At 43.3% G+C, this 25697-nt stretch overlaps 1 protein-coding gene and 1 long non-coding RNA gene across 3 annotated transcripts in view; both read left to right on the plus strand.

The window, feature by feature from the left end:
• mcc (MCC regulator of WNT signaling pathway) overlaps positions 1–25697 on the plus strand; it is a 348154-nt gene that overhangs the window by 288245 nt on the left and 34212 nt on the right. For both annotated transcript variants that reach the window (XM_067249821.1, XM_067249822.1), the window contains one exon: positions 1069–1303. In XM_067249821.1, coding sequence (XP_067105922.1) covers positions 1069–1303 — 235 coding nt within the window. The remainder of the gene's footprint in view (positions 1–1068; positions 1304–25697) is intronic.
• Positions 8392–9941, plus strand: LOC136956985 (uncharacterized). The gene is made up of 3 exons (XR_010878254.1): positions 8392–9002; positions 9086–9194; positions 9379–9941. It is a non-coding gene; the product is annotated as an uncharacterized lncRNA (long non-coding RNA).

Here is a 25697-nt window from a genome sequence, read left to right on the forward strand (position 1 = left end):
ACAAGTGACTTTCCCACATCCCTTTGCACACTCTTGGAGTATTTCGAAAATGTTCCAGTTCACATTCGGGCCGTCCACAGAGATTAGGATTAGGTTGTTGACTCCAATCTCTGACAGCAGGTTGGTCATTTTACCAACGACATCAAGGGCAGATGAATGGCCCATGAACTCAGAGCCGATGTATTTGGTCTTCACATCGGCGCCATCCCATAGCCTCACATGCAAATCTATCTGTTTGGACTGGATGGTGGTTCAGGCTTTCGTCAAATAGCATTACATAGGCCCTTTGAGTCATCACGTTGGACAACGTGAGACTCTTAAAGTGGGGAGCGAGTCTGAACGAGCAGAGATACGCGCATTTTCTTTCGCCACAAGCAAATTGTTTTGCAATCTGGTTATCGGGGAACATTCTTTGAAAGAGCAGGCTGGCATCTTTGGATGATTTAAAAGAATAATGAGAATTAGCCACCTTCAGTGCCCACATTACCTCAGCAGGTAGGACTTCATTTTTTTGTCACAGCATCGGTTATCGACCCCTGCTTGGTTAAATTTACACTTTCCTGGCATTTTTAAAGATCCCGCGGGCTTCCCTGAGTTACTGTTGCTATGGCCATCGAACTTTTCAGTTAGTATGAGAGCGTATGCCTGCTTATATTTTGAAAGTATTTATTTTAAAAGCATGTGAATTATTTAAAACTCAGCGTAAATGAACAACATGAAAATATGATTATAACAACTTTCCATGAATTCTCCAAAACCTTTGGGATTTTATTTTTTTCAAGCACTTTTCCAGGCCTGGAAATAACCATTTAAAAATTCCATGACCGTACGAACAAAATTCAATTTCCAGGGTTTCCATGACCGTACGAACCCTGTGAAACAGAACACCCAGAATGTGTTCCATTTTCCCTAAACATCTGTTTGTGTCCAGTAGCCCGGCTGTGTCACATTTGTCACATTTCAATGTGACAAAGTGTAAATGTGTGACTGTAGTTGGAACTATTGTGTACGGGTGTGTGTACAGAAAAGTTATGTGCCCTTATGGTGACCGTGTTTTCCTCCTGACAGTACTACCAGTTCCACGGCCAGCTCGTGCGACACAGACTTTTCCAAGGAGGATGAACAGCGACTGAAGGATTACATCCAGCAGTTAAAGAATGACCGTGCGGCGGTCAAGCTTACCATGCTGGAGCTTGAGAGCATTCACGTGGACCCCCTCAGTCTGGAGGAGAAACCCAGAGGAGACACTCAGAGGCTAGACCTGGAGAATGCCGTTCTTATGCAGGAGCTAATGGCCATGAAGGTAAGGGTGCAAGCACACACACACAAGAACAACTTGGAGTAATACCATGCTCAAGTAACTGGAAGCTGTTCAGTAACTCATGACCATAAATATGAGAAGATACACATTAGGGGTGTACAGTGCATAGGAGTAACGGTTTAGTACGTACCGCGGTTTTGGGGTCACGGTTCGATATGAGTTTGTTACCACAGGAGAAAGCAACAAAGCCCTAATGCTAGGTTTCCTTTCATATTACTTCAATGCCACAGTCTAAACTTTATCAATCTGTTCACGAAAGTCGTGTCTACACAACTATGAAAACATTTTCCATGTGGGATATTTGAGTTTTTGTCCAATGAGTGCCCTTTTTACATTAAAAAATACCAGGAATCTGTTTGTCCATCCATCCATCCATCATCTTCCGCTTGTCCGGGGGTCGGGTCGCGGGGGCAGCAACCTAAGCAGGGAGGCCCAGACTTTCCTCTCCCCGGCCACTTCCACCAGCTCTTCCTGGGGGACCCCGAGGCGTTCCCAGGCCAGCCGAGAGACATAGTCCCTCCAGCGTGTCCTGGGTCTTCCCCGGGGCCTCTTCCCAGTGGGACGTGCCCAGAACACCTCACCAGGGAGGCGTCCAGGAGGCATCCTTATCAGATGCCCGAGCCACCTCAACTGGCCCCTCTCGACGCGGAGGAGCAGCGGTTCTACTCTGAGCCCCTCCCGGATGACCGAGCTTCTCACCCTATCTCTAAGGGAGAGCCCGGACACCCTGCGGAGAAAACTCATTTTGGCCGCTTGTATTCACAATCTCGTTCTTTCGGTCACTACCCACAGTTCGTGACCATAGGTGAGGGTAGGAACGTAGATCGACTGGTAAATAGAGAGCTTCGCCTTTCGGCTCAGCTCCTTCTTCACCACAACGGACCGATGCAGAGCCCGCATCACTGCGGACGCCGCACCGATCCGCCTGTCGATCTCGCGCTCCATCCTTCCCTCACTCGTGAACAAGACCCCGAGATACTTGAACTCCTCCGCTTGGGACAAGATCTCCTCCCCGACCCGGAGATTGCACTCCACCTTTTTCCGGTCGATAACCATGGCCTCAGATTTGGAGGTGCTGATTCCCATTCCAGCCGCTTCGCATTCGGTTGCGAACCGCTCCAGTGAGAGCTGGAGGTCACGGCCCGATGAAGCCAACAGGACCACATCATCCGCAAAAAGCAGCGACCCGATCCTGAGGTCCCCAAACCGGACCCCCTCAACGCCCTGGCTGCGCCTAGAAATTCTGTCCATATAAGTTATGAACAGAATCGGTGACAAAGGGCAGCCCTGGCGGAGTCCAACCCTCAACGGGAACAAGTTCGACTTACTACCGGCAATGCGGACCAAACTCTGGCACCGGTCGTACAGGGACCGAACAGCCCCGATCAGGGAGTCCGGTACCCTGTACTCCCGGAGCACCCCCCACATGAGCCCCCGAGGGACACGGTCGAACGCCTTTTCCAAATCCACAAAACATGTGTAGACTGGTTGGGCGAACTCCCATGCACCCTCCAGAACCCTGCCGAGGGTATAGAGCTGGTCCACAGTTCCACGGCCAGGACGAAAACCACATTGCTCCTCCTGAATCCAAGGTTCGACAATCCGACGGACCCTCCTCTCCAGCACCCCTGAATAGACTTTCCCAGGGAGGCTGAGGAGTGTGATCCCCCTGAAGTTGGAGCACACCCTCCGGTCCCCCTTTTTAAAGAGGGGAACCACCACCCCGGTCTGCCAGTCCAGAGGCACTGTCCCTGATGTCCACGCGATGTTGCAGAGTCGTGCCAACCAAGACAGCCCTACAACATCCAGAGCCTTAAGGAACTCCGGGCGGACCTCATCCACCCCAGGGGCCTTGCCACCGCGGATTTTTTCAACCGCCTCGGCGACCTCAGCCCCAGAGATAGAAGGGCCCCCCCCAATGTCCCCAGACTCTGCCTCCACGTCGGAACGCATGTTGGTGGGATTAAGGAGGTCTTCAAAGTATTCCTTCCACCGATCCAGGACGTCCCCCATCGAGGTCAGCAGCGCACCATCCCCACCATATACAGCGTTGACAGTGCACTGCTTCCCCCTCCTGAGTCGCCGGATGGTGGTCCAGAACCTTTTCGAAGCCGTTCGGAAGTCATTCTCCATGGCCTCGCCGAACTCCTCCCACGCCCGGGTTTTTGCCTCCGCGACCGCCAAAGCCGCATTCCGCTTGGCCTGCCGGTACACATCAGCTGCCTCTGGAGTCCTACCAGCCAACAAAGTCCGATAGGCCTCCTTCTTCAGCTTGACGGCTTCCCTCACCTCCGGCGTCCACCACCGAGTCCGAGGGTTACCGCCGCGACATGCACCGACCGCCTTGCGTCCGCAGCTCCGATCAGCCGCCTCAACAATGGAGGCCCGGAACATGGCCCATTCGGACTCAATGTCCCCGGCCTCCCCCGAGACATGGTCGAAGCTCTCCCGGAGGTGGGAGTTGAAGCTCCTTCTGACAGGGGATTCTGCCAGCCGTTCCCAGCAGACCCTCACATTACGTTTGGGCCTGCCAGGCCTGACCGGCGTCTTCCCCCACCATCGTAGCCAACTCACCACCAGGTGGTGATCAGTTGACAGCTCTGCCCCTCTCCTCACCCGAGTGTCCAAGACATTCGGCCTCAGATCCGATGACACGACTACAAAGTCTATCATCGAACTGAGACCTCGGGTGTCCTGGTGCCAAGTGCACATATGGACACCCTTATGCTTGAACATGGTGTTCATTATGGACAAGCCGTGTCTAGCACAGAAGTCCAACAACAAAACACCGCTCGGGTTCAGATTGGGGGGGCCGTTCCTCCCAATCACACCCCTCCAGGTCTCACTGTCATTGCCCACATGAGCATTGAAGTCCCCCAGGAGGACGAGGGAATCTCCGGGAGGAGCGCTTTCCAGCACCCCTCCCAAAGACTCCAAAAAGGGTGGGTACTCTGCACTGCCATTTGGTGCATAAGCACAAACAACAGTGAGGACCCGTCCCCCCACCCAAAGGCGGAGGGAGGCTACCCTCTCGTCCACCGGGGTGAACCCCAACGTACAGGCGCCGAACCGAGGGGAAACAAGTATTCCCACCCCGGCTCGACGCCTCTCACCGAGGGCAACTCCAGAGTGGAAGAGAGTCCAGCCCCTCTCAAGGAGACTGGTTCCGGAGCCGATGCTGTGCGTCGAGGCGAGGCCGACTATATCTAGCCGGAACTTCTCTACCTCGCGCACCTGCTCCGGCTCCTTTCCCGCCAGCGAGGTGACGTTCCACGTCCCTAGAGCTAGCTTCTGCAGCCGAGGATCGGACCGCCAAGGCCCCCGCCTTCGGCCGCCGCCCGTCTCGCACTGCACCCGACCCCCATGACCCCTCCTGCGGATGGTGAGCCCACTGGAAGGGGGTCCCACGTTGTCTCTTCGGGCTGTGCCCGACCGGGCCCCATGGGAAAAGGCCCGGCCACCAGGCGCTCGCCATCGAGCCCCACCCCCGGGCCTGGCTCCAGGGGGGGGCCCCTGTGACCCGCTTCCGGGCAGGGGCCCCTCCCTGGCAAACTTCATGGTAGTTTTTTGAGCCACGCTTTGTCTGATCCTTCGCCTGGAACCTGTTTGCCTTGGGTGACCCTACCAGGGGCATAAAGCCCCCGACAACATAGCTTCCAGGATCATTAGGACACGCAAACCTCTCCACCGCGGTAAGGTGGAGGGGTTTTTATAATGGGATATAATACATTTATAATCTGTTTGTGTGTTTTTATAATGGGATTTTAGGGCAGTGAGTTTCCCATGATTATCCCGAGCACTGTGCAAAGTACTAATTTTTCAGGTGCCACGTTTGGATGAGCGCTTCGAGATCCCTAAGAAATAATTTGCTGCCAGTTTGGCGATGGATCTCTGTCAGCCACGTTGAGAAGCACTATAGCCAACACAGTGTTTGGAACTGATCATAGTTGTATTTATGGAAGAAATGCTGGATAGCTAACTAATAGAAAGACCATATTAAAAGTTGATTAATTCAGTATAGCTGAAAGGTTATTAGTTATAATGAACCACTGATCTCACGTGACACTGTGTTGAGTTGAAATGCCCTGTATTGATTTGATGAGGAGTTCGTGAAAATTCAATAGTCCTACAAAGTGCATCGCTTTCAATGACAAACTTATTAAAGACAAGCGGACTCCGCGAAAGATTGCGAACGCCAATACAGCCAGGTGAGCAGATATTCTGTTTGGATGAAATTCTAGCTAGCTAACTAAGATTAGAACCACTATTTGCAGTGGATACTTTATTTCTGTATAGGTGGAAGGTAATTAGCTACAACTGTTGCTGTGTAGACGACACAAACAACTAACTACAGTTTAACCTAAGACAGGAATTTAGTTGCTTTACATACTTTCACTTAACTTATTTACGCATCACTATTTCAGCGCAGATATGGCCAAATCTTTATGGATGAAATGCTGGCTAGCTAATTAGTGTAGCCGGTGTAGATTAGGTAAACTCACTCGTCAGGTATGTAAGCTATACAACGGAGTACAATGGTACACTAGCACTTTCGAGGATAATGTTCTTTAATTGAAATTAGTTTAACTACATGCTCTTCTGGTTCCACCCATTGACATGTATTTGCTTTTCACAATGTATGCTTCATGTTTTGGCTACCCGCAATCTTGTTGTTTACGATCATTAACCAATGCACTTTTTGTAAAGTACTCTCTTGTAAGTCGCTTTGGATAAAAGTGTCTGCTAAATGACTAAATGTATACAGGTCACCCGCACCAGCAAGGCGCTATCTTTTCATTGGCGTAGCTGGTAGTGGTCACGCTTGGGATGCCAGAGGTGGCGTATGGAAGATTATTCCTGTCAAAATTCAAATGAAAATAAAATTCTCAAATTATACATTGAATGTTCAAATTATAAATTAAATGCTTGAAACATCTGCTCAAATGATGCATGCCATGTTTAAATTACACATGGTTTGTCACGTTTCCAATTTAATTTAAACCCTGTGAAAAAGAGATCGAAAATTAAAATGCTAATTACTCTGTACGTAAGGCATGCCAAACAACCTCAATGGGCAGGGCTTTCGGCAATTTCCATTTTACTTAGTCTTAAGAAGATAGATGCACGTTTTCAGCCATGGCAAGCCAGTCGATGTCCCAGCTCCTAAGGGATGATGCAGTTGTACAGGAGCAAAGTCCTATGACAAAAATGACACCTGTTTCTCATCAAGCAACCGTGGCTGGATCAGCACCGGACCGAATGGGACCTGGGGCACAAGGTTGGTGTGCTGTCTTAGACACATATTTATATTTAGCCTGATGCTGTTTTGTGTGTTACACGTGCGAAAGACTGATCTGTGTGCTAGCAATGTTGGTGTTGTACACTTAGACGAGGGCTGCAAATGTGAATAGTTGAATGCAGTTTCCATAACGTATCACTGTTTTTCAGTAAAGTACAGAAACATACATTGGACATTAATGTCAATCTATTTTTCAATGTGTTAGTTTTAGGGGAGGTAAATTGATTGTTTGCACCTTACTTGTGCCAAAACGTTACCCAACGTTATACACGAAGAATAACAGGTCATCCTACTCCTTGTCAGTCTTCAAAATGAGGGAAAAAGTGTGTTTCATACACACACAGATTTCTTTAGGTGCTGAAAGTTGTTGAAAAGTTGTAGCTGGAAAGAGTAGGTTGGGGGAGAAGAAAATACAAATTTCTGGTCAGTATGCTGAACTGTTAAGTCTTTAAAGTATAAAATTGGCTTATATATACCCTGTGTTTTAGTGCACCAATAAGGTCACCTTAATATTGTTTTCTTGTTTCTTTTAAATTAGACAAATACTGTTCATCATCAGAGTTTTGTAAATAAATAATTTGCCAGTTTCCAAAACTGAAAGATGCTGGAGGGTTCCAACTTCTAAGGTCCAGAACAAAGATCCTTGAACCCATCCCATGTCCAGAGGACGCCCATGAATATTTGTGCTGTGACAAAGTTGGAGAAGGAGCTGCTACCATTTACAGTGAGGGAAAAAATGATTTGATCCCTGCTGATTTTGTGCCTTTGCTCACTGACAAAGAAATGATCAGTCTATAATTTTAATGGTAGGTTTATTTGAACAGTGAGACAAGACAAGATTGGATACCTACACAAGGCTGGAATGGTCTACATGACCCTTGCCAAGCAGCTTGTTGAGAAGGTGACAACAGTTGGTGCGATTATTTGCAAATGGAAGAAACCTCTGGTTTTCACGCTCACAAAGTGATGTCTAAAAATTAACTTGACATGAGAATGTCCACAAAGTCTTGTTTGGCTCTGTAACGTGGTTAATTCTAACTGAAAAGTGCTGAAACTCACCAAACATTTCAAAATAAAGTTTCCACTACAGTTACTGTCATACGTCTATGATGTTGACTTTTCAAAAAACATAATTACCTCCGCTAATTACATTACTTTACATTTAGCAGATGCTATTATCCAGAGCGATTTACAGTAAGTACAGGGACATTCCCCCGAGGCAAGTAGGGTGCCCAAGGACACAATGTCATGTGGCTGGCAGGGAATCGAACCGGCAACCTTCTGATTAATAGCCCAATTCCCTAACCGCTCAGCCAGCTGACCCTCTAATAAAAGCTTGATCATTGATGTGGATGATTCACATCAAAATGCCAAAACCCAAACGGGAAATGCTATTAACTGTTTAATTCTCCACCACTTAATAACTTCTGTTCAACTTGAGGGTGTCAAATGAACGACAAAATCACTCAGGAAATGCATGTCACCCTCTATATAGTTAATATTACATGCAGCACATATTATTTACTACAGGTTAAATATATACTCTCTGTGCTGTGCAACTACAAGATTGGCATGGGATAATGCAATTGTCTCTGTGAGCCTGACTCTGGCTCATCCATAACGCACAGGAGGCATGTTTCTTAATTTCGAGTTTTACATCTGTCCATTTCTTCTTAACTTCTGCCATGGTCCGGTTCTCCGAACACACAGCATTTACGGCCGTAGTGACAGTTTTCCACTCCGCCGACTTTCTTTTGTTGCTAATACCTACGGTCGCCGACATGTGCAAACGCGCTGCAAATTAAGAAAACACATGCAAATAGACAAAACACAAGCAAATTAAGAAAACATCTTCATGAATTTGACAACACATGCGCAGCATTCAGCAAACACGCTGCAAATACACACAACACAACCAAATACATAAACACGCTGCCAATACATAAACGCATTGCAAAAACGAAAGCACACAAACCAAAAACGCTGCATCCAGTGTTCACAACGGAAGTTCTCCAGGCCTCTAGGGGGATCGCTAAATGGAACAGCTTGATTTTCAGCCCCACGGAGCGAGAGAGAGAGAGAACATATGAGAAGTTTGTTTTGGAAATGGGACCAAAATCGAAGTTGCTCTTTTGAAAAACTGTAAAAGAGGAGGGCCACATGTAAAAATGAATACTAACCTTTTTATGTCGCCTCTTTACTTCGATGTTGGTCCAAACTTCTCATATGCTCTCTCTCTTTCGCTCCGTGGGGCCGAAGCTGTTCCACTTGCCCACTGATCATTTCTTTGTCAGTGGGCAAACGTAAAAAATCAGCCGGGGGTCAAATCATTTTTTCCCCTCACTGCATGTCCGACCCATCCAAAAAGATCTTAATATAGAGGTCAGTGTAAAACACTTGAAGATTTAACAGTAATTAAGGGCTTGCATTTGATTGACATCTTATTCTTGCATTTGTCTTGGCAGGTTGTTGAAGGACAAACTTTTTCAAATGGGCCATCCATTGTCTGTGTGTAATGCAGCAAGACATTTAGTCTTTTTTTTTGTGGAAATACATGGGCATATCAACCAGTGTGTAAGTGTGTCAAATATGCACATACTACATTTTCTGGATGTACACTTTATACATGCTTTTGCAATGCGTGTGTCTGTATAATCACTGATGGTATAATGTAAAGAACATGGGCACCTAAAAATCACATTACTTCCCACAAATGGCGCAGTAAAAACATTCTCATCTTTGTACCATGTATAAGCAGAATTGCAACCAGTCCAACAACAGCAACAGTACTAGCAGCTCACAAAATGACAGCAGAAACAGAGCAGGCACAGTAACAGAGCAGGCACCGTAACAGACCAGGCACCAGCACCGACAGAGCAGGCACCAGCACCGACCATGAATTTGAGGATCCTTCTGAAGTTGAAGGTGTACTCATATTTGACCAATAATTGTCATCATATTATAGTATTACTATTAAGAATGCCTGTATAAAGGTTAATGAGAAATAACGTCCCTTTCCCAGAATCTATTATTTGATTCAACATGTAGCACCAGTCTATTGTAAGTCTATAACTAGGTTAACCTATGTGCTAATCCAGCAAGAATATGTTTATCTATACTTTTGTGTTTTATTTCAGACTGGAAAAAGGAGACTGACGAAGGGCAATCCACATACAGATTTCTAAGATTTTTTTTACAAAAAGCTGAATATCTCCCACCTCTGCGGATTACTATGGATTTATCCGACACATCTGAAGACAGAACGAGGGGTTGTATCGCTCTACAAAACAAACAAAGAAGGCTGGGCATGTCCATTGTCGATCAACCTAAGAGTATATGACTAACATGTCTGTGGGAGTCAGTTGGCTGAGCGGTGAGGGAGTCGGGCTAGTAATCCGAAGGTTGCCAGTTCGATTCCCGGTCATGCCAACTGACGTTGTGTCCTTGGGCAAGGCACTTCACCCTACTTGCCTCGGGGGAATGTCCCTGTACTTACTGTAAGTCGCTCTGGATAAGAGCGTCTGCTAAATGACTAAATGTAAATGTAAATGTCTGTTAGTCATATACAGGGTGTGCAGGTGCATACTTATACATTGAAATGCTTACTCCTTCTGCCCTCAATTATATAGCATCAGAAATGAAAAACATACTTCAGAACAATCAATTTCACAACCCACTGGATGGCCTTTCTGTCCATAGCTGCTCATTTACTGTTTTTTTTTTTTTTTTTTTTTTTTTTTTTTTTTTTTTTTTATATAACAAATACTGATGTCATTGTAATTATTCGTTCATTAAGTTTACTGTTTTTATTTTGTATAACTCTTCTCAAGAAAACACAGGCAAAACATTGTTCTTCATTGGAGAAGATGATCAGATCAAATAAAAATGTATTTGCATAGCCCTTTTTACACGCAAACATGTCACAGAGGGCTTCACATACGCCCATAGAACTGCCCCTCAACCAACCCAAACCCTCAAGGAAGACAAGGAAAAACTCCCAGAAAAACTCACTGCAGGAGAAAAACTGGAAGAAACCTTGGGAGGAGCAATTCAGTGAGGGATCCCCTGCTCCAGAAACAGTTGGTAAAAGAGAGGAGCAGAACACAGGCTTGACATAGTCATACAGCAGGGAAGTGTCAATGGGTTTTGAAACACCAAAATCCATTGTTCAACTTGGTAGATGTAGGAAGGGACCGGGAAACTCGCTGTTGCCCGTCATGGACTGGTTTCCGGTTGGCAACCAGGTCCAACGTTCGTAGACCAACGACCAGGCAGGTGCTCATAGCTCAAACCCCCCACACCACAGGGAATGTGTGGAGGGGGAACAGAGAGAGGAGAGCAGGGATTAGAGAAAGCCAGGATCAGCTAACAGTTACAGTCATATTAGAATGAGGTCCCCACGTCAAGTGTGGACTAGTGCAGCAATTTAGCAGAGCAAAAAAGGGTATTTGATGCAGCCCTAGACACTAAGACAGCACCAGCCCCCCTCGGTTGGAACATGAAATCTGTTCCAGGGGAAAGAACTCTAAAATAAGTTATATTTATAGAATAAGGGTGAGAATGCCCCGTCCCCCGTTGTCACCAACTAGTAACGGACACTATAATATATAAACTATGATCACCTGGTTCCATCTTCCTCATGAGTACTTCGGCATAGTGATCTTTTCAGGGTAATTGGGTGGGGATCATGGTATAAGCGTTCACGTTCGTGATCCCTGTCAGGTTAAAACAAACCTGCAAATTCTACTGAATACACAGAAACCGAGTAAAAATACAATGATGTCCAGAAGCTCAACAAATGACAGCAGCCCTTCAGTCAGAGCAGGAAGAAAGGCCAGCACTGACCATCATATCTCTGAATTTTGAAGGACTGTCTACCAGTGCGATATTCTCTGCCTACAGGAAACCCACCGCGGATTTAAAAATCCTCGCCCCCGAGTGGAACGTATGACCACCCTCATAGAAAGACGACATGAGAAATATGGCAGCATCATGCTGGCAAAAAATTGCACAATCGCCAAATCAACATCAAGGAGCGATGAAAACAACATTGAAGACCACTGAGCTCAGAGGAGTTTCCTCTGCAGTAGAGATGCAGTTAAAGTGTGGGCCGAAAACTGCCATCTTAATCTGATCCACGACGCAAAACAACCAAAGTCCTTCAACAGCGGACGATGTAGAGCAGGCTACAACCCTGATATTGCATTTGTCAGCCACAAGATCGCTGGATTAAGCAAAAAGCTAGTCTTGGAGCCACTGCCAAGGACCCAACACCGTCCCACCGGCATTACAGTCAATGCTGCAATAACCCCAGCCACAGTTCCATTCCGAAGAAGATTCAACTTGGAAAATTGAACTGGCCTGGCTTCCAAGAAGATCTTGAAAGGAAAATTGCCCATCTCCCAGCAGACCCAAGGAATTATGACAAGTTCATCAAGCTTGTTCATGAAGCAGCCCGCAAGCACATCCCAAGAGGCTGCCGCACTCAATACATCCCGGGCCTTGACGCCACAAGTACTGAACTGTATGAGCAATACCAACAGCTCTATGAATCTGACCCCTTTGCTGAAACTACTGCCGAAGTAGGGGAGAGACACATGGCCTCTATTTCAGAATGACGCCAGCTGAGGTGGAAAAACCTGCTGGAGACAACTGATATGACAAAGAACAGCAAAAAGGCATGGAGCCTCTTCTGAAAAATCAGCAACAATTGTTAATCCAATTGTTGCTGATAAGGATTATTGCCCTTTCAAACCAGGCAAATTTCCAGCGCAGGCAAAGATCTTCCGCCTAATCTCTCTGCTATGCCACCTCTACAAGCTGTGTGAATGCTTGTTTTGCAACAGGCTTTCCCCTGTTGCTGAACCATCCATCATCCCTCAACAAGCTGGATTCCGACCTGGCAAATCTAAAACATGCCAACTTCTGAAGTTCACTCAACACATTGAGGATGGATTCCAGAAAGGAGTGGTAACAGGAGCTGTCTGTTGATCTGTCTGGGAGTCAGGTGGCTGAGCGGTTAGGGAATAGGGCTAGTATCAGGGCTAGTAAAACGCCAAATGACGTTGTGTCCTTGGGCAAGGCACTTCACCCTACTTGCCTCGGGGAGAATGTCCCTGTACTTACTGTAAGTCGCTCTGGATAAGAGCGTCTGCTAAATGACTAAATGTAAATGTCTGCTGCATATGATAATATGAACCATTGCCTCTGCCTAAAAAAGATATTGGAGATGACAAAAGACCTGGCATTCACAGACCTCATTGGAGCCCTCCTGAAAGACAGATGCTTCTTTGTTGTCCTGAATAACAAGTAGTGTCGCAATTGACAACAACAAAATGCCCCAACAACCAGCCAATGGACCAGAACACTGAGCGTTTCATCTATGCCGAAGATCTCTGTGTAACATCTCAAGTTAGTTAACTAGTTTGAAGTAGGGGTGGGCGATATGGCCAAAATCTTCTATCACGGTATGAGTCATTTTATATCACGGTTACAGTATATATCACGGTATAGTAATTGTTCTGTAAATTCAATTAAGAAATGGTACAACCATAACCATACCATACTTCATCATCACACTCGATTATTTATTACAAACAAAAACAACTACCTGACATGAGACAACACTTGAGTTAAAAACAAAAGACTTAAAAAAGTTACGAGTATGAGCGTTCCGATTGGCTGATGCGCAGTCATGCCATCCGCGTGGTGACCTACTCACAGCTCAATACGGATCCGTAATGCCCTCCGATGATAATTTCAAAATGAGCAAAGCGATCAGTCTGAGTTTTACTATCCATATCTAACTTCGGTTTCGGCGTATCAACCATGTTAAAGCCTCAGTTTGATATGTCCCGGCATGACCTCACTCTCAGTAAGTAGTTAGCCTTCACTAGTCAATTTTACAACAATAATTTTACAGCACAAGACATAAAACTTGAACAACAAATCGAATTGGTTACCTGCGGAATGGGTCATCAGATATATAATTAATTAGCATCGGCATGAATGTGGTCCGCTTAGACAAAATACTGTCCGTTCCGTCAGACCAACGCAAATGTGCTTCAAGGTCAAACGAAACTAGCAAATCAAAGTTAAACTACAATTCTAAATATCGCAAGAATGCGATTTACATTTAGTCATTTAGCAGACGCTCTTATCCAGAGCGATTTACAGTAAGTACAGGGACATTCCCCCAAGGCAAGTAGGGTGAAGTGCCTTGCCCAAGGACACAACGTCAGTTTGCATGACCGGGAATCGAACTGGCAATCTTCGGATTACTAGCCCGATTCCCTCACCGCTCAGCCACCTGACTCCCCACATAAATCCGTGCACTTGAGTGTTGTGTTATTTTATTGAAATGAAACGTAACATGATAGGACTAGGTAGGTCTATACAGTGCCCAGAAAACAAATGTTGATGATTCGTCAACACTGTCAACAGTAATAATAATTAGTAAAAATAAAGTCCCTCCAGTTCACAATAGGCCTACATATGACAAATGTTAAGAATAAGAAAAAATCTGTGCAATCTAGTTTAATTGATATAAAAACCGTATTGTATAAAGTCAGTCCTCCCGCATCAACAGGTAACGGCTTATTCGGTGGTGTAGCTGGTGAAAGCGTTGTACGACAACATATTGATAATGCGAGGCTGGTTACCCGAGTTCGCGCCCCAGTGCAGGGAACCTCGGAAGATATTCTTTAACTTTTACTGTGAGAAAATGATATAATTCTAACGGCCTTCAGATGTATCACAACATTTTAATGTGTGAGCACTAATATCAGATAAAAATGAACACATGTAGCCTTAATTAAAATATTAAATAACGTAGGGTAGTCTACCGTCGGAGACAACCACTACGCCTCATTCAGCCAGTTTAAACGGCTGCTATATGACGCTGTTCATTTTCAATGCGCCGATAGTTCGGCTCTTTGGGCCGGCACAATCCGGAAGAAACCACCAAAGCTTCACAAGGCATCGTTCGCCCATCCCTAATACACACCTCAAACAAGTTAACCTAGACGCAAAACGATACGTCCAATCCCAAAAATAAGTACATTTTCCGAGACCCAAACTCTGCCGAAACCATAGATATCCTTTATATGACTGTGCGGTCAGAAATACAACTCTTGGCAGTTTCGAAAACGTGTACCCAATTCTGCTTTCATGGTGCGTGTCTGTTTGGTTGCCACGGTGATGGTGCAGCTGTGATAGCTAACGAGCTAGGCAGAGAGAAAAACGAACATTTACCTAGCATCCACACCTCAATCAAGTTGACCTAGACGCAAAACTACACGTCTAATCAATAAAATGAGGATTTTTTCCGAGACCCAAGACTCTGCCGAAACTAGAGATGTCAGAAATATGTCTCTACCGGCAGTTTCGAAATCGTCTTCCTTCTTGCTTTCTCTGACGGATTTTACCCACCTCTCCATTGAAGTTAGTGAGAGAATTTGAAAGGCTGCTCTCGCTTCAAGGCTCATAGCTGAAAATCTGTAAATGTGAGCTCTGTAGTAGTTACATTGGCTAAAAGAGGACAATTGTTCCTACATTTTAAGGTATAACTTGTTTCTGTAAGTTAAACTACATGAACGTTAGAGGAATTTGTTTGACAATTTAGTTGAATATCATAAAAAGAGCAGGCAGCAGTGTGCCACTCTGCTTGCTGCTCATTCATAAAAATCAAGAAGGAGCAAACATTTTAATGTATTTCAAACTGTCATAATTCAAAATTGGCTAAATATTTGAAAAAGCTGAATCATTTGGGAATAGCTGAATGTCTTGTGAACATTTTAAAGGTTGAATGGTGTCTCTAGCTGAAAGTATGCTGAAGTAGTTACGTTTGAAAGACGAGGAAGCTTTTTAATGATTTGAAAGGATTTACCATTACTTTTAATGGGAGAATAATTTGCACAAAAACCTTAACGTCTTAAAAAGTATAAAAGTGAGAAATACCAAAAGTCATAGCCAACATCTCCTGAAGGAGCTGAACGTTTTGATACAAAAATTGTAGGAATCGGTGAAAGTATGCAGGACTCGTTAAAGGCCAAGAAACGGCGGAAGAACTAAGAAGTTGAAAAACAATAGTGAGAATGCTGAACAATAATGTATGCAATAAAGTATGCAGAATAACAATAGTGTTTTTGCTTGCAGCAAACACACTAATAATAACTAGAAAGGTACATTTCCTGAAGAAAATGTGTGTGTTTGCTGAAAGCAGTTGAAACGATTGTTTTGATGGCTTGAATAGTGAAGGTTTTACAACAATTTTAAAAGAGGTATGTGCTTTAAAAACAAAATGGTGAGAAAAAGTGTTAAAAGTATATCTGTCATTGTTATGCATTGCGATATTTTCTTACTGTTGAAAATGGAGAAAAAACAGTGATGAAAAGAGTATCTTATTGACTTTCATACATTTTTAAGCGTTAAAAGTATTAAAGAATGAAAGATTGAGAAACAGAAAAAAGTTTGAAGTTAGAAAAATGAGTAAATATAGTGATGAAGAGTATATTGCATAACAGTTATCAATATCATAGCAGACAAAAGTATGTCAGCAGTATGAAGGTGAAAAAAAGTGTTGCTTTGAAACCAAAATGGTGAGACAGTGTTAAAAGTATATCTGTCATTGTTATGCATTGCAATATTTTCTCACGGTTGAAAAAGGAGAAAATAGAGTGATGAAAAGGGTATCTTATTTAATTTCATAAATGTTAAAGCGTTATGTTAGAGCCATTTTATATTTTATTTCATTCTAAACCTTTTACATTTTTAAACCCTTAGTATTAGTTAGACTTGTACACTTCTTATTTAAGATTCTTATATGTTTAATGTGTGCACCTTCCTGCCACAGGAAATTCCTTGTCTGTGTGATGTTTCTTGGCGAATAAAACCCATTCTGAAAAGTATTAATAATTGAAAGATGTAGAAACAGAAAAAAGTTTGAACAGTGGAACAGTGAAGAGTGTTGGCCAATCGGATTGGTTCCTTGTTTCTTGTAACGTAGCAACTGTTGGTCATTGTTGTCAATGTTGTCGTTGTCCCTGGTGAGTTTTTTAAATTCAATCTCGTCACATTATGTGACTTTGTTGTGCAACTGGAAAAGCTAGCTACTCTAACTCAGAATGCTGCTGCAAAAAAAACAGAACTATTGTGGGTGGTAAATAAGATCATGCTACATCTAGCCAGCGGATCATTTCTTGCAAGTGTGTCAAAGTGGTATTTTTACAGACTATTAACACCGTAGGCGTGAATAATGCATGCATAGTCATTGTCGTCCATCTTTAGCCGAAGAAGCTAGAGAGAGGATGCAATGGGAGATTTCCTACAGTAAGCTAGATACTGCTTCAAATTGAAAACGGAGACGATCTTTTGATTAAAGACAAGTTCCTTAACCTCTGTTGTCAATATCGCCGATAAAAAGTAAATACTGTTAAGAAGCATTTGTTTGTAGGTAACGAACGATAGACGTAGCCAGTTTCGCCGTTCTATGGCAGCTACAGTACTGTATGATGACAGTCGTAGCTAGCGTTGTAAGCACTCGTCACTAGAATGGCCATAACTTTAAAACGAAAGATAATATTTCAAATCTGTCTGCTGTTCTACATTGCCCACACAATTATGTATATATATCAACTCTAACATGGCCTGTATCTTGTATTGAAAGTTCTCTAATTAGCTTGTCTAATGTATGGTGGACTGAGAAAACATATTTGTCAAAGCGGAGCGAGCGGATGTCGTGGGAGAATTCCTACTGTTCGATTTACTGCTTCAAATTGAAAACGGAGAAGATATTTAGAGTAAAGACAAGTTTCTTAACGTCTGTGTTCAATATCGTCAACTAAAAGTAAAAACTTTTCAGTTACGAAGCTTTTGTTCGTAGTAACGCCAGCTGCAGTAAACCTTTCGTGACCCCGGTTTGGCTGTTCGTGACAGTCGGATATGACAGTGTTGAGCCTCGATTTTTGCAGATTTCTGTGAAACTTTCTTAAAGAAAAATAATCTAGCTATATTATGTACACTCAGCTCAATGTACATACCTTGTTTGGCCAATTTGGTCGATTGTAGAAAAAAGTAGAACCGTTTTTAGTTATGGAGAGCCATCGCGCTAGCTTGGAATTGCGTTATCCCACTCATCACTTCAGTGGTCATAACTTTAAGTATATAGTCTTTAGTCTATCTTAAATCTGTCTGCTGTTCTGAATTCACGACAAAAGTACGCACATTTCATACGCTCTAACATATCCTCTATCTTGTAGTGAAAGTGGTTAAAAATGAGGTTTTCTAAAAAAAAAAAGTAATGCAGACGGAGAAGATTTTTGTCAGAATGGCTCCGTGAAATCGTCTTGATAAAGGATGATTTGCCTAACATGATCATATAAATATTTACATCATTAGAAAGCCCTAAATCTTGTCTTCAAAATGGTATAAACAGTTCAGGTATATTATTTGAAAAAGTCTGCATATTCAGGCAGGAAAGTGTTAAACAGTGTCAAAAATTGACGCGGTGAGAAACAGTTCTGTCAGTGCATGACGTCACAATTGAATTTGACTTGAACATTCTGAACCATTGAAACCCATTCATTTTTTTTAGCACTTTAAACTTTAATACCTTAAAAACTTTAAAAGTTATCAATGAGAAAAGTAATAGCACTCTAGAGCAGTTTAGACTTTATCAAATGAAGTTTGAACGGTGTTTCTAGCTTAAACGGTGTGAAAGGAGTAGGCGACGGAAAAAAGTGGGAGGAAAAAAAAAAAAAAAAATATATATATATATACGTATGCAGAATAACAATAGTGTTTTTGCTTGCAGCAAACACACTAATAATATATATGTGAGAGAACAAAGTTTGTGCCCTTGCCGAAGGCAAAGCACACCCAAATATATATGTGAGAGAACAAAGTTTGTGCCCTTGCCGAAGGCAAAGCACACGTTAGTTGTTTCCACTGCTGTTGTCGAAGCAAACAGGATTGCCTTAGGTGGGTAACGTTAGCACTACAGCGTAGCAAACAAACTATGTGATTCAACTCAGCTTCAGTTAGCTCTAGCTATCTTGCTGAAAAATAGATCTGGACAAACATGCATCTTGAATTGTAGATTTACATGACAACACAGGTTATTTATTTGAATGAACCACAGTCAGGAAACATGAAATAACGTAAGCCCCAATAAACTAGGCTAAATCATCACACATTCTACCTATGCTCTTGCGTTAGCAAGCTAAACTAGTTTGCATAGGGTGACCAGACGTCCTCTTTTACCCGGACATGTCCTCTTTTTGAGACCTTAAAAAAGCGTCCGGCAGGAATTCCAAATGTATCCGTGATTTTGCCTCGTCGGATATTTGTGTTTCTCTGGGTCTTTCACAAACTATTATGCCCTTACAAGTTTTGGAAACGGTGTCTCCCTTACATTCCACCTTCTTGCGCGAGCTCTGACTGTAGAGAGAACTGTAATTTTGATCAGATAGCCTACTGCGGCATGCAATACACGACCAGCACCCCCCCCCCCCCCCACACACACACACACACACTCAAATCTGGTCACCCTATGCCTACAGTCTAGGTGTTTTCGCTATCTAGCTGTTCTTGCATTCCTTGCAAATCAGCGTTAATAAAAAGCAGATGAGTCCACTGCAAACACGTATCATATTCTCATGTAGGTTAGTGCATGACATGTGCACCAGCAGATACTATTTTAAAAGAAATTCCTGCATTACAATAATGTATCATGACAGTTTGTATGATTTGGTCATTTATTATCACACTAGCATTTAATTATCACGGCAAACAATTACACTGCACTAAACTGTAAGTGTAAATGTAAAGTGTAAAATGTAAAGTAAATGTGGGCGTCAGGTGGCTGAGTGGTGAGGGAAGCGGACTAATAATCTGAAGGTTGCCAGTTCGATTCCCGGCCGTGCAAAATGACGTTGTGTCCTTGGGCAAGGCACGTCACCCTACTTGCCTCGGGGGGAATGTCCCTGTACTTACTGTAAGTCGCTCTGGATAAGAGCATCTGATAAATGACTAAATGTAAAGTGAAAATAACAAAACCAGTCAGTATGATGACTTGAGCGAATATCATTCACGTCTTACTAAAACAGCGGCCACGCGAAAGGGAATGAGGAAACTGTTTCCTCTACTAAAAAATACAATGCGATTCACGTGAAAAAAGGATCCAAAGACTCGTAGAAAGACCGAGTCGGGAAATGAACGAATCATTTCTGTTTACTTGGACGAGCCCATGCAACAGTCCCGATGCGCGGCCATGAGAAAATGAACAAATCCCTCTTTGAGAGGACTCGTTACTCCCGAGTCCTTGTAAGGATTCTTTCAAAATGAACGAATCGTTCACGAACGACACATCACTACTCGACGGGCATGGCTGATGTTTGTCTATACCGTAGCGTAGAAGATCCCGAGTGTGCAGTTTGACCCTCGACACATTTGTGTGAACCATTTCACCAGGGACGGTTTTGAAAACCTGGGACAATGTAAAGCAGGATTTGCTATGAAGCTGTTGCTGAAAAGAGGTGCGTTCCGACCTTATGTTCTTCACAACCGCAAGCTGTAGTATGATTTTGTCGGTAACGCTAACGTATCCTATCTAGCACCTGCCTTTCTCCAGTTCTTTCTATCTTGCTCTTCTCTTCCCTTCCCTTCCCCCCCCCCCCCCCCTCCACCGACATCTGTGGTTTGGTCTCTTCCCGGGTCATGACCAAGGATGTCTCCTTGCCAACACAATCTGCATAGGGAGAATCAGACTGATTGTGGCCTAGGTTGAGGGTGCCAACCCAGACCTACTCACACATTAACTTTCACCTACTACAGATATCACCACCCCCCCACCCCCATCCAACGCCTTCGCCTGCTTGTTTCCCCAGGGTGGCTGGCGGGTCTGTGTCCAGCGCCTACCATGGCTGCAGGTCCAGATGCTGCTTGTCTACCCCCCCACTCCCCGTTGCAAGTCACGTGTTTTTGTAAATGTTGTTGTGCTTATGTGCTGAGGTTTTTGTCTGTTCCCAAACTGTACTCCTCTAGGAGCATTGTCTGGGTGTTGCCTTTTTCTCTCCTCCTCTCTCCTCATGTTATGCTGTAACTTTCTAGTTGGCGCCGAAAATGGCGCCAACTAGAAGTAAATTCCTTGTCTGTGCAAACTTTCATGGCGAATAAAAACCCATTCTGATTCTGATTCTAACTGACATAAACGCAGCAAACCACGGGAAGCAGAAAACAACTTGACGGCTCCATTTTCAACTCCTCCCCCGACTGCAAGCTAGCCTGGTCCTAACCAGACTCTCGTACATTTCAGTTGTACAGAGAGTCTGGGCCATAGACTTAATATTACTAGAGGAAGCAACTTTTGTCTTCCAAAATGGCGTCCCCATTCATTTCTATGAAAAGTGCTCAGTGGCGAAGTGAGGCAAGCGAGAGCACAAAACTGGACCGCGTCATCTTTCCACTTCCGACTCTTCCGGTCTAGCTTTAAACAGTGGCTCTTTTTTTCCCTAGCTCCGAGACCTCGTGCACGCTTGCAACTAGTTGTACACGTCATACTTTGCGACAACCAGTCGCGAGCATAGATTTATATGGTTGTGAGCGTGTGAGCTAAGGCATTGCAGTGGCAGAATGGGGTACAAGTCCGATAAGAATCAGAGACATGATGCAAACTTTACGGAAATGTATGCTGTCACTGTATAGTATTCCTTTCACTTGGTTTTTAGAAATAGGCTATAGGGCCAAATAGGCTATAGGGCTATTCAAGATGGAACTCATCACATATGTTGCATTTTTTCTTTGTGATATGAGTATGATTTCCAACGCATTGTCTCTGATTAAGTAAACTGTTAACATGAACACTTAGCTCAGTTGTTGTTCTCGCCAGGCAAAGAAAGCTTAATAGTTATTTTTGTAACAGAAATCTTCCATAATGCAGACTTACCATAGCTTACTGTCAACTTTATATTCAAACGAAATGCCACGAAATTCACACTGCCTTCAATTTAACATCAGTGTAGAAATGTGGCCTGTGTTTTATATGTTCAACCTACAAAACCAAACGCCTATTAATGGATATAACGTGATCTAACAAGACTTGGTAATAATGTACTACATTTAGAAGTGTGTCTAAAATATAGTCTACTTTATTGAACACGTGCCTTTGAAAGTGGCATATTAACAGAACTGAAACATAGTCACTGAGGACCTTCATTGTCCCACAAAAGCAGTCTGGCTTGATGACACGATCAAAAAAAGAATAATGAGTGTGTTTAACAAAAGCTTCTGAAGGCAAGACTAATATTATTTAAATATATATCATTTCCTATTGTGGTTATCAGTTAAAGTATTAATCTTCGTCTTTGCTCCAGATAGACATGTCAACAATCTATGCTCACGCTTAACATAATATAATATTTGCCATCATGTCATGAACGTTTTTACGAAAAATCAAATCTGTTTTAAAATAACGGGAATAAACAATATTAACAACATTGCATGAATGTGTGACAACCATTTGCTAAACTTGCTACAACAGGGAAGGCAACTCAAGCCATTTTTTTCAGCTCCAGGTAAATCGGCTATCGTCCAATGTGAACTTTTGTGCTCGTGCCCTGTTAGTATCCGCGAGCACATTTGCAGGCAACTTTTATTGACGTAAGCAAATACATGGGGTGCTAGTTTACCCATTTCGGATTGGTTTCAAACTTAGCAAAAATCAGGAAAAATTATTCTATGAAAAAGCTAGTAGTATGAGCCAGGTTCGAGAATCGAACAAAAATTATTGGGGGAGATAGTTTTGTAAATGTTGACTGGAGTTAATAGAATAAAAACGACCGGAAGTCTAACAAGAAATGCAATACCACCTACATCCACCGGGGCCGTTGCTTCAAAAAGGGGCGAGAGGTGGGGGCTTGGTCTGGGCTCGCTCCATTGACAAGCGTTGACTTCCTTGTAGGGGTACTCTGTTGAAGTTTAAAACTATTGGATCTGCCCAGAGCCACTCTGATCTGCAATAACCAATCGCTAGCGTTCGCCTTAGCCAATTCCTTCACCACTACTGTAAGAGAGCTAGCTGCCGTAGCTGGAAAATCAAACTGTTCCCGAACCCCGTGGGGAGGAGGGCCACAACATCATGGCCACTAACAAAGCTCAGCAAAACTTGTTCTTGCTCTGGCTTTAGTTTATGCATATTCGGCAGCGTTGCCACAACTGAGTACGTAGGAGGGCAGAGCCAGGCTAACTGCTAGCGGCAACTCTCGCAAATCGGTGCACCCAGCCGATGTCGAACACCTACAAAAGTGGCGTGGCCGAAGTGAAATGCCGACTATTCAATGTTTTCCAAGTCACTGAACGAGGAAAGGGCGTCCAAACTGAAGACACGCCTTGAAGAGTCACTGACAGATTGCATTTCGCACCAAAAAGAGTGTGGTGATAAGTAAATGATAATGCAATTGACTGGGGACGCTGTCTCACTGCGACATTGAATTTCATTTGAGTAAAAATAAACTTGCCAATATGAAATGCAATGGCTTAGGCTTTTGTAAAAAATTGTATTGAGGAAAAATTGAGGATTGCTTTGTCATTTGCACACTGAATTGCTATTTGACATATGTCACTCAAATATTGAAGTGAAAAGAAAAAATAATGTTTGAACAATATGTTACAGGATGATATGTTATGGGAGTACACCAGCACTTAAGAAAGATTGTTGGATCAGATGTTAAGCTTATTTCCTCCAGGAACACAATGACAATTATTGAGGGACGTGTTGCTTAGTTGTAACTGATTTACTTATTTGTACTTGCTGTGAATTATATTATTGTTGCTTGCTTTTCTCCAGGTACACTCTAGCACTCTCGAGGATCATGTTGTTTAATTGTAATCTGTTAAACTACATGCTCTTCTGGTTCTACCCATTGGCACTTATTTGCTTTTTCACAATGTATGCTTCATGTTTTGGGTACCCGCAATATTTGGGGCTGTCTCGCTGTTTATGATCATTGACCTATGCAAAGCTTGTAAAGCTCTCTCTTGGAAGTCGCTTTGGATAAAAGCGTCTGCTAAATGAATAAATATATATGTAAATGTAATGATCGCTTATGCCATTTTTTGGTTAATCTGATTAACTGTGTCATGGTAAATGGTAATAGCATCAGTGAAGGGGAACATTGGGATTTGGCAACCTGCCAAATTTGAGGCTCTGCTCTTTGTGGCAGCTGTAAGATACACAATCATCCTGCTGAAGCCATCATTGCCACCATGTTCCACAAACCTCCACTTAAATAAAGAATGTCAATTTAATGCTTAGTGTTACATAAACAGTGAAATATTTAGTACCTTATAAGCTTGTGGTTACCATCAACATGCCACATGGCAATAGGTGCTGGAACAGAGTACTGCCGATGCCTTATCATGCGCAGTGACAAGGCTCGGAGTTGTGTACCTTGTGGATCTACTCTTTGTAGGGAGTCTTGCAGCTGTTATAACAAAATTATATATCAAAATGCTGAAAACGTTTGCAATAAATGGTTCCCTAGCTTCCATAAGAACTGCAAAATATGATTTACGTGGTTTTTTTTACAATAAAGGAATACCATGTACTTTGTATCATAAGACCTTTTGGTCTTAAATTGCCATGCATCATGCAGTAGCCAGAGTTGGGGTAGATGGCCTTGATTTCTGAGACCACACTGTCCAGTTCTTCATCGGGTATGTCAGATTTGAGATCAGATGCTCTGTAATAATGGAAAATGTATGCACTGGTATGGCCATGAAGAGACATACAAGCTCAAATTCCCAAATACATATACATTGAGATACATTAATATTGTAGAACAATGCATAATGTTTGGTTTAGCATCAACTGAGCTGCAGACCTTAGAGCTGGGCAGTCGAACCTTAACAATTAGGCCTCAGTACCCATCTATACCCTGTTATGTCAAGGTTTCATTATTACCAGTACATAGGCCATACGTACACTCACACAACTGTATAACAGTCGGCAATTAATAGTTAGTTAATAGCTAACAATATCGGCCTACTGTACCTTATTCCATGATCCCTCATCCCCTGGTGTATAGTACTCTGACACACCAAACAATTTTCTGATGTCTCCAGCTGTGACATTGTTCAGTATATAACACTCCATGGTATCCACCGGAATGTCGACTGTAGGTCGCCCTGCTACCGGTACTACAGTCACCTGTCGTTGAAAATGGAGTTGGAGAAGAACCTCTTGCAGTTTTGATGCCACAACATTTCTTATTTATGTGTCGGTAAGGGTCGAGATCTGTTAAGATAATTTCTTTATCAAGTAATGCATGTCGTCGGATTCAAAGAAAGTACAATAGTTTAATGCTTGCCGGCAAGGAGACAAATCTGATCGCAATACAAAGTTGTCTGGTTCTCAAGTCTTCATGTAAGACCTTATATATAACATATTGGTGGGAAGTCTCCTCCCCTGCATATCAGCTGTCAATGTAATCGATCTCAGAAGTATCGCGCGTGTGCACGTGTGCGTGCGTCCCTAGCAGTGGAAACTTAAAGTTCTCTGACCCCTCCTAGGCTGACCATATGATTGACTTACTACAGATAAGGTTAAACATATTTTATGGCCTCTCCAGTAAGATAGTGGTCAGCCCAGGTCACCTTGTTTACATAAGCCTAGTGTTACCCAGAGTTCATATTTGGGGGTAGGCCTCCCTTTGCACAAAAAGAATGCTGAACACAGTTTCATTCTTATACAGGATAAAAGGTAACATCTTCAACTTTTCTGACAAGATCTCTCCCATCCTCTGAAGAAAAAGCTTGACCCTAACCTCCACAAAGCCTTCAGCAACGCTGCCTATATCTACGTTGTGGGTTAGCGCTAAAATGTCTTTAACTAAACTTTGAAGATCCATCGTGAACAACGTTTATTTCACGTAGGCCTGGCCTACACATGCATTGTCCACTTGTAATTCTCTAATCTCAATACATACATAAAAAATTAATAAATAAAAACAACTGGCGCGAGACACTGAAGTGAAGATGCCAGCAAAGGAAAGCTACGAGCTCAAGCGGAAGCAACTTTTT

The sequence above is a fragment of the Osmerus mordax genome, chromosome 14, assembly GCF_038355195.1.
Source record: "Osmerus mordax isolate fOsmMor3 chromosome 14, fOsmMor3.pri, whole genome shotgun sequence".
NCBI lineage: Eukaryota > Metazoa > Chordata > Actinopteri > Osmeriformes > Osmeridae > Osmerus > Osmerus mordax.